This window comes from Solanum pennellii, chromosome 3 (assembly GCF_001406875.1).
Source record: "Solanum pennellii chromosome 3, SPENNV200".
Taxonomy (NCBI): Eukaryota; Viridiplantae; Streptophyta; class Magnoliopsida; order Solanales; family Solanaceae; genus Solanum; species Solanum pennellii.
Window position 1 is genome coordinate 59,055,372 of NC_028639.1, and position 14,721 is coordinate 59,070,092.

Consider the following 14,721-nt stretch of genomic DNA (forward strand, 5'->3'; position numbering starts at 1 on the left):
TTAGGAACACTCAGTCCAAATTTCAGCCCGATCCAACGGTTAGTTAATCGGGAAACACGATCTGAACGTTGCTGGTCGGAGAAAAGACTGCAGCAAAAGAATCCTTTTCTTTCTCTCTTTTTCTCTTGTTGAAAGCTCTCTCAAAAACCTCTCTTATGTTTTAATGTCTTTCAAAGACAATACCAATGAGCAATTAATTATTCTCTCAAAACCATCCTCTATTTATAGAGTTGTGCTTTTCTTTATAAAGACAAAACCAACTACAAATAGGATTACTATTCCAATCCTTTTCCTAATAGAATTGGAAACCAATTAAGGAGAATAATTCCAATCCTTTTCCAAGTAGGATTAGGCCATGGGCCTTTGGCTGGAACATGGGCAATAGCCCAACAAGTCCATCTGGCTAGTTTGAAGTTCTTCACATTGAGGCCTGTTATTTTTCCGAGTTATTTAGCATCTATACGGATGAAGGTCCAGATTTTGAGAAGTGCCTTTGATGGGTGTGAGTCACTTCTGGATACATCCAGACAGCTATGGAAAAAGAGCATGATGAATGTGATGGCTTGGCTACGTCCAGAGGTTGTCACAGCAAAGGCTAGATATGGATACCAGGTGGCAGCACATGCGGATATTGGTCTAGCTTCGGGGCTGGATGAAAGTTCTTCTTTTGCAAGGAAACTTTCTAGGTTTGATGTAGCTAGTTTCTATGAAGCTATTAAGCCATCAAAGTGAGTGGTTCTGCTGACTTAAGTTTCAATTTATGTTGGATATATGCAAATTTCCTCATACTTGGCTTTCATTTGTGATGTTGTCTGCAGGGAGGAGCCGATGCTTGATGATGACCTCCCTGGTTTGCTTCCTAAGCTTAGACCTTACCAGCGCCGTGCTGCTTATTGGATGGTGCAGAGGGAGAAAAGAAATTCCGATGGCTCCTTGCTAAGCAAAATAAATCACTTTATTTCTCCTCTGTGTATGCCACTGAGTTTAATTGACACCCCTATAACAATATATTACAATCCATTTTGGTATGTTTCTCTTTCTATGATCTACAGAAAATGTTATCATTGGATTCACTGTACTTCTACCATCCGTTGAAGTTTTTCATCCATGGTTCATCCATTATGTCCCTTATGATAAAATGGACACTTTCAACTGTTGGCACTAACTGAATTTGATTTTGCTATCGTGCATTTTATGAATTCAAATGTGGATGATCAACTTCTCGTCATCTTTTGTTCTTTGGATTGGGGTGTGACTTGCTATGTACATCCCTAATTCCAGAACAAGTATCCATGTTCCCCTTCTTTTTTCTTGCAAATATGAATGGTAAAATTCGTCTTCCTGATGGCTTAGGTCATTATTGATTGGTGCTTCTTCCTCTTTCTTAAGTACACAATTCTATTGTTCTTAACTCAAAATACAAGGGGTCGAAAAATTGAAATAGAACCTTTTCAGATTGAACTGATATCTCTCTTACACATCTCTTTTGTTAAGTTATATTCTTCATACTTTGTTAACCGTCTCAAGAAGAATTCTTATTTAATGATCAGTTTCTGATGTTACTTTTCAGTGGAAATGTATCCTTGCATCCAGAGAGCGCCCCACCAGTTGTTCCTGGTGGTATATTAGCTGGTAAGTTAAATGACTGAATTTTCCAGTCTTTCATCGTTGATCTACCTTTGTATGTTATTTCTTTCAATCCACAGGAAGACAATTAAAAAATGTGTTTGACATCGCAAATACTTTAAGATAGATAGGATCATACATTATTTTATCCTTTTTTTTTGGGTTTTTCTTTGCGATGGTTGATCCTCTTTACATAGTAGGACCTTCTTTAATTCAATTCTAAATTACGGAATAGGAAAAACAAAGAACTGAAATTACGCAAGGAAGAGAAAAAGGATAGAAAGGTAGGCACAAAGTGGAAACAAAGGCAACCAAATCTATTAAGAGAATTGACCTCCTAAGAATATCCCAAGGGCACCTATCCTATTAGCTAAGATTTTGCTTCTTTTGTTTCACTGTTTTTTTGGCATTTGTATAGAACATTACAGGATGCTATAAGTCTGTACTAGCTTGCAAACTGGTATAGAACATTACAGTCCAAATTATTGATTAGTCGTGTTGCTACCCTTACGTTAAGGTTGGTGTTNATGTGTTGGACATCGCAAATACTTTAAGATAGATAGGATCATACATTATTTTATCCTTTTTTTTGGGTTTTTTCTTTGCGATGGTTGATCCTCTGTACATAGTAGGACCTTCTTTAATTCAATTCTAAATTACGGAATAGGAAAAACAAAGAATGGAAATTAAGCAAGGAAGAGAAAAAGGATAGAAAGGTAGGCACAAAGTGGAATCAAAGGCAACCAAATCTATTAAGAGAATTGACCTCCTAAGAATATCCCAAGGGCACCTATCCTATTAGAAAGATCTATAGGCAATTAGATTCCCAAGCTACCTTCTGTTCCAGATTCAACACAATCAAAAGCTTCAACAAGCTCACAATGGTCTCAAAGAGTATTTAGTATTCAATAGTCAAGGTAATTTCCGTCTAAAGGGAGCTTTTTCCAGTATTTATAGCCTATGCTAATTATTACAAAAATACACTCAATGAAATAAGGGTCATCTTAGTCTGGAGGCTTGCATTTCTAAAATAGCCATTTGCATTCATAGCTTCTTCCTCCCAACTTTGTGTAGTCTTCCACGTGTATCCTTGTTCTTCCTCTTTAGCATGCTCTCGAGCTTCATGCCTTTGTTCCAAGAACCCTCCTAGTCTCCAAGGAAGCGACTTGACGACAAGTCTACGAACTCCTTAGCTCAGCTTCGTGTGTAAGGTTTTGATGGAACTCGGCTTGCATCATTGTTGGCGCTGTTCATTGATGAAATCTTACCTTGTCGATTAGCAAATGTCAATTTAATTTACTATCTTACATGTGATACTGATTGCTTTGGATAACAACACATTTCTTTGAAATTGTTCTTTTTTCCTTCATTTTTCTTTTTTGTATTGAAAGACTTCCCTCATATTTAGTTACTGTATCACTGAGTTAGGGGATGGATTTCTTGTTTTCTGATATAATTTCAGTATAAGTAAATTGGCTTATGCTTTGAATGTTTTATTATATATGATGTTAGGCAATTCTGCAAATATTAAGTACCTCAACTGTGAACATCGCCTTTCGACATTTTACAGTCATTGAAAGCCTTACTTAGCTTTGACTGCTTCTTCTGTTATTGTTATATTACAGATGAGATGGGGCTGGGAAAGACGGTTGAGCTGCTTGCTTGTATCTTTACACATCAGGTGGCATCATCTTCCATTGGCAATTTTACTGGTGAATTTCTGTGTGATGAGGGTCAGAAGAATAGTCTGAAAAGACTGAAAAGAGAGCGTGTTGAGTGTATATGTGGTTCTGTGAGTGAAAGCATCAGATATAAAGGATTGTGGGTTCAGTGTGATGCTTGTGATGCGTGGCAACATGCAGATTGTGTGGGCTACTCAGCTAACAAGAGATATAAAAAATCCAAAGCAATCTTAACTGAACAGCAGTCAACTGGGAATATGCACAAGCATGTTAAACGCAAAAACGGTGTTAAAATAGTTGAAATGGAAGACGGCTATATCTGCCAGCCATGCTCAGAACTGATCCAAGCCTGTGTAGCACCAGTTGGCTCAGGTGCAACTCTTATAGTGTGTCCAGCTCCTATATTGCCTCAGTGGCATGCTGAAATTGTTCGGTATTCATGCTTATCCTTTCATTTTCCTTGTTCATATCATACTTGTCATTTTCCTTTGATTTCCTCAATATTCCAATATTGTATAGTTCATGAAAGGTATAACTATATATAAACCAGTTGACATAGATGTTACCAACCAAAACAGTTCCTTACATGTATGCATTATTTGTCATCAAGAGAACTTTTGACCAAAATAAGCCATTATTAAAATCAGTTCACCAAAATAGTATATTTTTTTGAAATTTATAAAACTTGTATAAACGTACTTGTCAATAACGTTTAGGCTATATTTTATTCAAAAGAATTCAATGAAAAAAAGACAAAAGTCTGACGGAGTAACAAACATAAAAAGTTGCTATCAGTAACCTTTTTTAATTCGTTACTCTAATACACGTTTTACGGCTAAAGTATTACTCATGATAACTTTTTACTGAAACACATTTTTGGTATGTAATACAGGGACATGTTATTTTTGGAAGTTTTGGTTCCGCAACATGCCTTTAAAGCTACCTTCTATAGACCAAGTAGGGTGAATCATGTTCCTGGAAATTGTAGCCATGTCGAATTCATGGATAGAATTTTAATTTCTATTTATTGACCGATGAATAAAGTTCAATTCTAACTCCCAGATTAAGATCAGAAGAGTACAATATGTGCAGCAATAACTTTAAGCAACCTACTAAGAATGCCAATTATGCAAAAACAAAGACTTCTTTGAGTTAATGGTGAAATATCCATCAGACTTTCCTCGAACTAATTTATTCTTAAGGAGAAGCACTTTGATATAGATAGATCGTCACTTAAATAGGGGTTCTAGTTTTAAAGCATATCTGATATGCCAACAAAACAAACTACTCAAAGAATGCAATGGAACTAAATAGAGAAGAAAAGATACAGATTATTCTCAAAACAGACAATACAGTGTGCCAGTAGAAGAACACTTACAGTATGTCTTATCAACTAAGCAAAATTCAGTTTTAATGTTTCATATTTCGTAGCTAATTTCCCATTTTCAAAATTTGAGGTAATAAATAGGAGTAACTCATTTCCACTAATATACCAAACAAAGTGTTCCAGTAAAACATTATTGTGAGGAACGTTTTTGTCGTAAAATGTGCCTCAAAAAACGTTACTAACAATAAAGTTTTATGTCTGATTATTTCATTAGACCTTTGTCATTTTGTCCTTGAATTTTTTTAAATAATATATAGCCTAAAAAGTTACTAACAAACACGTTTATACTAGTTTGGTAAAATTTTAAAATTTGTACTATTTTGGTGAACTTTAACAATGGCTTATTTTGGTCAAAAATTCTCAGGAGCTATAAGTTATTGCCCTTCTCAGTTGGAATTTTTTTGGAAAAAAATAATCTCTTGATCCAATGTTCAGAGCCCCTTATATTAAAGATTTTAAAGGATTTAACAGTATTAAACTCTGATTACGAAATTTGAACCTTGAGACAGTAGTTTATTGTTGTCTGTGAATCAGTTTGCAGATATGCACTAATATATGTTTTATCATAAAATTAGTTGTTGCTTTTTATTTTTAGTTGCTTTGTTTTCTTTGCATTACTCGACTATATGTTCAGTTAGTGAATATAACAACCATCTGATATCCATACTCCCTCAACTCAAAAGTGATTTTTACCAGAAATATGACATAGAAGAGCAAGCATCATAATGACTAGACTGTAAAACACAAGCAACATTATTACTAGCAACAGATGTATTAGTCTGATCAACAAAGGCTACCTGTGGAGATGACTGCTTGCTCCTTCGACGTTGAGGGAACTCACTGTATTTTCCTTCAGATAATTACAACCCCTAGTTAGTTACTTGCAGTGTCAGTCTGTGCAACATGAATAATTTTTGGATGATCAATCATGAAAAGATAATATACTTCATGAGTGTTTCTAAGCTTATTATAAAAGCTACACTTGGACCGAGATCTTCCAAAAAGATATCCTCATTGAATTTCCATAGTTTGAGATATCTGATTTTCTATCGTCTGAGATGTAAGAACAGAAGACTCAATGGTTGGTGATCAGACCACTGTGCCATTAGGTGGCGGAGCAAGGAAAGTAATCAAGAGAATAGTCATCAAATGTAGGAACAATAGGACTAGTCAAAGTTTGGTTACACACCAAATAAAGGTCATTAGGAAGTCCAACAAGTGTAAGAGCTAGAAATATCTTCTGCAGTTGCTCATGTTGTTTCTCAACTCTAGCAATAACTGCATCAACTTTTCAAGTTCCTCCATGACTGCCTATACTTGTCCCAAGTATTAATAAGTAAACATAAGATATGAGTACTGCTTTACCGTTATAAAAACAGAAGATATCCGGCCCAAAGAAGTCTAAAACTCTTCTAATTAGATGACTGGTTGCTGATATAAAAGAAGTAATCACTCATAAGCATGAATGTCTAGTTGGTCTGATGTGGTTGATGAGTCCACTTTTGTGCTTTAGCTGTTTTGTAGAGAACTCAGTGAAACTTTCTTCCTTTTCCTTAACTTCTGGGAGTGACCAGGGGAAACTATGAAAAAAGGAGCTTTGGTTTCCTTTTTCTAATGGTCTTGGCTTATACAGTCACTTGTTGGTTGACCTTATACTTTTTCGTAATGTGCTCTTCTTCTTATGATGACTAAGAGCAGGTTGTTTTTCATGGCAATGTGAAATAGGTTTAGTGTTAGTTTTCTTTCCTTTCTAGGCTACATATGGTAAAACTTAATTCTATTCTTTATTGAATTTTTATTCAAGTTTCTTATCTGGATTGCTTACCCATCATTTCTTCCTATTGCTAGTCATACAAGTCCTGGTGCTATGAAAACATGCATTTATGAAGGAGTGAGGAATAACTCTTTATCACAAACACCCCTGCCAGATATAAATGAACTTCTCAATGCCAACATCGTTTTGACAACTTATGATGTACTAAAAGAGGACTTGTCACACGACTCTGACAGGCACGAGGGTGATCGTAGAGCTCTGAGATTTGAGAAAAGGTATCCTTCAGCCTGCAATTTTTTTTTTCTGTCTTTTGAGTTTGCTTGGATAGAGATTTGAATTAAGGTAGAAGTGCTGCTCCTACTGTTTTCTTTTTATCAGTTCTCAATGCTGAAATCAAGGCATCATCACAAACTCCTGCATGATGCTACAGCTTACAAAAATCATACTGGAGTCCAGCTTTAGTAGAGTTACTGGTTCTGTTATTAATTCAAAAGTGTCGATATGGATCTACAACCTTGTCACTTCTTCAGAGCAGAGTCGTCCTTCTCTTTGAGTGATTGAACTCAATTAGTTCTATCTGTTTGGTTTTGGAGAGACGTGGTTGTGATGTTGAATTTGTTGGTTAGTTCCTAAATGTATTTTATTACTATTCTAAAAGGGACGAATGTTTCCCTTGTTTGATTCTTATGCACTATCTGTCTGGTGCTTGTCCCCCAGTGCCTATCCTTTATTTGCTCTGTGACAACTTCTGAAATGTATTTGACTGACTATCAGCTTATTGGTTCTGAAACTGCGTATCGTAGGCATGCTGATTGTATTTTCTTAGTTTTGTACGTCTCTTTGTTGATGTTATGGACCTTGGGCCTAAGCTGGACATATGGAGTGTGACAATTTAATATGGGGGTCCAACATCACATAACAAGAATTAGGATGGGTCCTGCTTTGATACCATGCTATGGAACTTGGACCTAATTCAACCCAAAAAGCTAGCTCAAGAGCCTTTTATAATTTTCCTTTATTTGTATGAGCTATTGTTCTTAGTTTACTTTTACTGAACAATCTTATTACCTTCATTAGTTTCACATTTGATGATAATGACCATGGATGTGTGGTTTCTAAGGATCATACATGTGCATTTATGATGCAACTAGTGCTTTTTGCTAATTTTCCAGACTGATGAGAACTCTGAAGCTATAGCAAGGTGTTTTAAAGCTTCTACTATTTGGAAATAGTTGAGGCTTTCAGTGTGAGGAGATGGACGGAATTTTTTGGACACACAATAAATTTTTCCAATGTTTTTCCTTGATGTTTAGGAGATGCCTGAAACCATTCCTTCTGGTCAAATTTCAGTCCCCTTTTCTAATTCTTTCCTTTCTTGTGTTCTTTTCTATGGAAACTTGGTGGAAAGAGAAATAATGCTCTCAAAAGCACTTACAATACTTGTTTAGAGGATCATAGGTATGTGTTTTGTTCATGGCATGATCCCTGACAATCTCGCTTGAATGTAAGGTACTGTTCAGGCTTAGAGATCTTTGGAGAGGTGATTATGTACACGTCTGGCTTGGAACTTTCAGTCCATAAAGATATTCTTGAGTGATGATGATAATGCTGGTTTACGGCTTTTGACCTTTTCATCCAGGATCAATTTGTTCTAGGAAATCTGACCAGATTGTTGTGTTGGTCTACTTATACCTCATTTTTTGGCCTTCGTTGTTTCTAGATTGAGGATAAATCTCAGTTGTTTCATGTGGCAGATATCCTGTCGTACCTACCCTATTAACCAGAATATTATGGTGGAGGATATGTCTGGATGAAGCTCAAATGGTGGAGAATAATGCTGCTGCTGCAACTGAAATGGCCCTAAGACTACATGGAGTTCATCGATGGTGCATTACAGGGACTCCCATACAAAGGAAACTTGATGATTTGTTTGGTCTCTTGAGATTCCTCAATGCAAGTCCATTTAATACTTTAAGGTGGTGGACCGATGTTATACGCGATCCTTATGAGGTCTGTGCACTGGCCTTTCTTTAACAATCATTGAATATACTATTTACTGCAATTGATGCTTATAAGTTCACTTATCTCATCTTTCTGTTTCCTTTTCCCCTTTCTCACTCCCTCTCAGAAATCTCTCTTTTCTTTTCCAGAGGGGAGATTCCAGAGCGATGACTTTCACGCATGATTTCTTTAAGCACCTAATGTGGAGGTCATCAAAGGTGCATGTTGCTGATGAACTGCAGCTTCCACCTCAAGAAGAATGTGTCTCTTGGCTTTCTCTTTCACCAATTGAAGAACACTTTTATCAAAGGCAGCACGATACGTGCGTGAATGATGCTCGTGAACTTATTGGAAGTTTCAAAAATGACATATACAAGAGAAAAATACCTGGTTGTTAGATATCTTCTTTTCATTCATAATACTATTGAAAATAATGGTTTCTGAGATCTACTTCAATTGCAGGTTCCCAATTGGAAGATGCCGCAAGTGATGTTGTTATCACCAATATAGAGGCTGCCAAGCTCTTTAACTCCCTTCTAAAACTACGCCAAGCCTGTTGCCACCCTCAGGTTGGGAGCTCTGGGTTGCGATCGCTACAACAGTCTCCCATGACTATGGAGGAGATCCTGTCGGTAAGTTGTTAGTCAGGGTCAGAAAACTGTTCTTTCTTAAAATATGTTTCCAGTCAAACGTGTATATAAAAGGTACACTTTGTAGGTTCTGGTAAGCAAGACTAAGGTGGAAGGAGAGGAAGCCCTCCGGAGATTGGTTGTTGCTTTGAACGCGCTGGCAGGTATTGCTATAATTAATCAAAATTATACCCAAGCCGTATCATTGTACCAAGAAGCAATGGCTTTAGCAGAAGACCATTTCGAAGATTTCCGATTGGATCCTTTGTTAAACATCCATATTACACATAATCTTTCTGAGGTACTCCCACTCAGCTCTGATAGTTCGGAAAAGCTTGAATGTGCACCTGGAAGCACAAGAGGTGAAGTATCCAACATAGAAGATGCTGAAGAAAGTGATAAAGGGGCTCTATTCAGGGAAGACAAAGTTAAGGAAGAAAGCATGTTATTGACTGACTCTAACGGTCCATCCAACTTAATGTCAAATTCACTGGAAAACGGTTCTGTTGACGAAAATTCTCTCAACAGGTTAAACTTTTTGTCCAAATGTACAATGACAATAGCATGTGAAAAATTGAAGGAAAAATTCCTATCTGTTTTTAATTTGAAGCTGGCAGGGGCCCAACAAGAGTTCAAAAAGTCATATGATCAGGTAATATTCAGGATAGGCCTTCATCGACGTGGAAAACCTTTTGCTATACTTATTGCTTTGAACAGACTTAACTTTCTTCTTTGAGAATGCTGTTTGTTCTTGAGTGCTTCTGTCAGAAAACTGACCTCTTAGATGACGGAGGGTATCTAACTAAGAAATATAACTGCCAAGAGAAGGTCCTGGGAAAGCACTTGGCTCTCACAGATATTTGGCCTGCAAAGTCTCCAAGGGAAAAAAGAAACTATCTGTTCCAGCCAGCAGCTGAAAAAGAAAATATATTTTACCACCAACAGCTTAAACTTTTACTTAAGAAGGAGTTTTGAAGATAATTTGAATAGACCAAGCAATATGACAACTTTTTTGCAAAATATAGACTAATAATTGCATAGAAGATGTCTAATTTTTCATATTCAGGAGTATCCTCAAAAACTGTGCAGCATCAATAGACCAAAAGCATATAATTTTGGTGTGAGTAGTGGTGTTGTGAGACTAATTAGTTCATGTGTTATTAGAAGATAGTTCGGACTTTGTCTACAGTCATGATGAGCTACTAAACTTGAGGTGCTTGGAATTTCTTGAGTCAGACCCCTCAATTGTTTTGTATTTCTTGTTGTACTTGGTCTCTGTCTCTATACAAGCTTTCCAAGTTCCTCTTACATTTTCTTTTATCTTATATTTGAAGGTATGTAATGCATTCAGTGATAGAAAGAACCAGTATACTGCTTGGTGGCTGGAAGCTTTGCATCATATTGAGCAAAACAAGGACTCCTCAAATGAATTGATTAGGAAAATAGGAGAAGCTGTTTCTGGGACTCTGAACACCTCTAGGGCATCCAAAGTTGCTTCCTGGTTAGTAATGGATTTATTCTTTACTCTAGCGTCTTTTCTTGTCCATCAAAATTATTTGCTATCATTTGGAAACTGTTTGGTGGCAATTGCTGTGAAGAACACATGCATTGACATCCTTATTGCAGTATGAAGAGTAACTAATTCTTGCATCTCTTATAGATTCGTTGTTGCTATCAACTCTATTGTTGTTTTATATGTAAATTGGTACCAAGTTTCTTTTAAATTTCTTTTTTCTTTTCCTGGAATCATCTTCTCTAGTGCTGTCTTATTTGGCAGAATGGTTGGGTTTAAACGCAAGTAGTTTTGTCGAATCAGTAGCTAAAGGTTTGTTTGCTAAAACATCTGACACTAATATGCTGTAAATGCTGAACAAATGTAGCCATTGCGTATCTTGTTTCCAATTTGTGTCAGATCCCTGGGTGAAGTGCTATTTGTGAAAGGTAAGTCTGAAAAACAATTATAAAACCAACAATATTATATGTACTGAATTTTGGGCCGCTAAAGTCCAACATGTCCATAACTTAAGTGTTGTAGAGACGCGGATGCTAAGATGCATGTGTGGTCATACAAAGATCAGATATGATAAATAAATACCAGGACAGAAGTGTAAGTAGCACACATTGAGAATAAAATAAGAAAAGGTTGTTTGAGATGGTTTGGTCATGCGTTGCATCGATCTACAAATGTACTGGTCCATAGGTGGAATCTGTGGTGAGTTTAAGTGCTAAAAGGTGACGAGATAGCTGTAAAATCACATGGAAGGAATTTGTATTGAAAGACCTACAATTTCATTGAATTAATTTAGACGTGTTCTAAAGATTGGACACTAATGGAAGAAAAGATCCATTTAAGTGAAACCTACAGGTTGGGAATATGTTTTAGTCTAGTTAATATGCTGAATTTGAACCTATTGCTTTTCTAGGGGTAATTTTGAACTTAACGTAGATTTATATGGCAATAAGAATATAGGGGACTTTGGAATGAAGTGGATTACATATGGTAAAGCAGTGGAGGGATCCAGCAGGTGGGGTGGCCTTGGAAACAGATCTGGAAGACCAGAATCCCTTTCAAAGTAACATGCTTTGCCTTGCTGGTAGCTAATAAAGCATGTCACCCATGAGAAACTGCAAAGATGGGGCTGGCAAATGAGCTCAAGGTGCTTTCTTTGCAATAGAGCCCAGGAAGACAGTAGTCATCTGTGTTTGCACTGCAGAGCCACTGATCAACTGTGACAATTTTTCTGACCTTGAGGAAAGTGAATTGGGTGATGCCAATGCGTACTTCGGATATACTAAGGTTCTGGAACAGTGAGGGGAGGAATGTAAATAACAAATAATGGTGGAGGGCTATTCCAGCTTGCATCTGGTGAACTGTTTGGAATGAAAGAAATGCTGGATGTTTTTATGACAAACACAGTTCTTTACAGAAGATTAAGCTTCAATGTATTTTGTCTTTCCATTTCTGGTGTAAAGAATTTATTGTAGTAGAATAGTGTCTTTATTACAATTTGGAGTCCTTGTAGGTAGGAAAAGATAGTAGGACTCATCGATCTCTTCTATTAAGTTGGATGATAACACAGTTTTAAGTTGATGAATATACTGTTAACTTTCTCAAAAAAAATAAAAAAATAGAGAGGATTCTGATATTATTATTATTGTTACTATTATTTATATATATTTTACTTATTTTCACTTTTATATAATTTGGTATAATGATGACATTAATTGATCTTAAATAAGAAACATGGTCGATGACCCCAACTTGTTTAGGACTGAGGCGTAATAATCGTTATTGTCAGACCAAAAAAGGAAACACTTTGAAGGTTGAGCACTGCACCCTTGTACAACATGTATAAAGTTTGGTTATGTAAACTATCCTCCATGCTCTTAAAACCAAATGCTTAGTTAACCTTTTTGCTGGATAAAGTTGTCCCCAGTATCTAATACTGAACAGTTTATTGGATTTCACTAGCACTCTAAATTTAGAAGGAACAAATGTATAGGGGCCTACAATTCTCTTTTTTTTTTTTTGGCCTACTTGTAATTATGCCCCTGTAGTTATGCATCTACTTGATGCTTTCTAATGAAACAACTTCATTAAAAAAACATGTATAAAGTTTGGTAGTGACAAAAGCACTATATAAGCTGCACTTTTGTGTTGTGAAATCGCAAGTGCAACAGATCTTTTGTGGTCTTGTGGCTTAATGTGGTGTCAAAGTAGGTAACAGTTCAGGCATTCTCTTTTGAGCACGTAATATATGAGCCACTTATAAAGTAAGTACAGGACATGGCTTCATCTTGTGATCTAGTTGCAACAGGAGTTGTCATTGTTTGAGGAAGGGTCTGTAAACATAATGCAGTTGTACGGCTGGGCGTAGGACCATCAAGGCCAGTCATAACTTGCACTGGTGGGTCTCCAACCTAGCTAGTCAACTCAGACCACAGGGCCAGCATGTAAAGATATGGTTCTGCTCCTGTCTCCATGATTTTCTTTTGGAGGTGAGAAATCAAGCAGCTGCAGTAGGACTACATTAGGAATTATACGAAGGATCCCTTTGCTTTTTTAGTTTTCCATAAGCTCGAACGTAAGGGGGGAGGGAGAGAAACAGAAAATAGTCTCCAAAGTTTGGGATTTCACCCAAAATGGTCCATAGTGTATAAGGGTGAAGCACTAATTATCCTCAAGTTCCCAGAAATGGTATACTGTAAAATAGTCTCTTATCTTATTCATCAACTTCCTAGCCTGTTTAGCCAAGTGGTCCTGAATGCCTTGTCCCTTGCACCATAACTAATTACGGGAAGCTAATTTTGGTTCATGTAGCTCCTTAAAAAACAGAAAATATTAGAGTTATATGATTCGAGGAGATTGTAATATCTCTAGATTGTAGGCTGACTTAAAAAATAAAGAACTTCCTTTTATTTGCTTATACTCTTTGTTGAGAATATAATTAAATAATAAAAGTGTGCTCCCTCTGACAACTTAAGCTTCTAAATGAGATGGTCACACACTTCAGCATGGTATCAGAGCAGGCAGAGGTCCTGATCGAATCTCACCTCCACCCATATCAAAAAAATTTCCACGTGCTTAGCCCATGAAAAAAGAATTAGGCTGGCACGTGATGGGGCGTGTTGAGAGTATGATTAAATAATAAAAGTGTGCTCCCTCTAATAACAGCTTTTAGATGAGATGATCATACACTTCAACACTCTTGAAGAAAAAAAAAATTCCACTTCGTATAAATAGTTGAATTGATTTATTAAAAGCTCAATACCAAACACTAGAACTTTTGGTACCATCTTGGTGCAAAATCATGAAATAACTTTTTATTATAAAAACCATCCTACTATAATGTATGTATTTTTAAATTTACTTTTAAAATGCTCAAGCTTTTAACACATGTTTTTGATAAAGAATGAGTAGTTTATAGCTTTTTGAGTATGTAGTGGGTCTTGTCCGTTTTTCTGTTCAAAGACGATTTTGATCATACAATGGACATATATAATGTTCGTGACTTCATAGCACTGCTATTTACTCCTTTCTAAAGTTGTCTTGCGGTGGATCATACGAATGCAACACGCTAGGTTTCTACCGTGGACAAGCATATGCTATAAGATGGTCCTGATTCTCCCTCCCCTTCTCATTCATTTTTTCGGTGCTTCTCTGCTCTTCTTTTAGTCGATCCTTGGTTCTTTCTTTGAGGAGAGGAACCTGTTAGTGGATCTGACAGAAATAATTAGCTTGCCTCTTTATTAAAAAAAAATCATAAAGACATCAGCCTTCCTTTGTTCCTTTCAGTATTCCCTGTTTATAAGTGTGTCCTTCCAATCATTTTGCTAATAGTGTACTTTCCTACATTGTTTTCACTACAGTTTCCACAGCATTACTGCTTTGAAGATCTATATTCAGAGTGGTTTAGATTCACTGGAAAGTTCGAGGGAATCTTTACTTGTTAAGCTTTTGGAAATTGACCAGACAATGGGTAATCCTAGGAAGGAGGATATTGCTCGTGTTAGATACTGTCCAAAATGCTATGCTGATTCTGAAGGGGTATTATGTGTTCACTGTGAACTAAATGACTTGTTCCAGGTCTGATTTTCTAGTTTCTTTTTTCTTTGTTGAAT

The 14,721-nt window shown here is 36.5% G+C and overlaps 1 protein-coding gene across 2 annotated transcripts in view; it reads left to right on the forward strand.

The window, feature by feature from the left end:
* Positions 1–450: 450 nt before the first annotated feature.
* Positions 451–14,721, forward strand: part of LOC107013516 (E3 ubiquitin-protein ligase SHPRH) — a 36,294-nt gene continuing 22,023 nt past the window's right edge. For both annotated transcript variants that reach the window (XM_027915405.1, XM_027915406.1), the window contains exons 1-11: positions 451–728; positions 819–1,025; positions 1,571–1,632; positions 3,252–3,741; positions 6,544–6,744; positions 8,224–8,479; positions 8,620–8,860; positions 8,933–9,102; positions 9,188–9,751; positions 10,434–10,600; positions 14,470–14,686. In XM_027915405.1, coding sequence (XP_027771206.1) covers positions 466–728; positions 819–1,025; positions 1,571–1,632; positions 3,252–3,741; positions 6,544–6,744; positions 8,224–8,479; positions 8,620–8,860; positions 8,933–9,102; positions 9,188–9,751; positions 10,434–10,600; positions 14,470–14,686 — 2,838 coding nt within the window. In that variant the 5' untranslated portion in view covers positions 451–465. The remainder of the gene's footprint in view (positions 729–818; positions 1,026–1,570; positions 1,633–3,251; positions 3,742–6,543; positions 6,745–8,223; positions 8,480–8,619; positions 8,861–8,932; positions 9,103–9,187; positions 9,752–10,433; positions 10,601–14,469; positions 14,687–14,721) is intronic.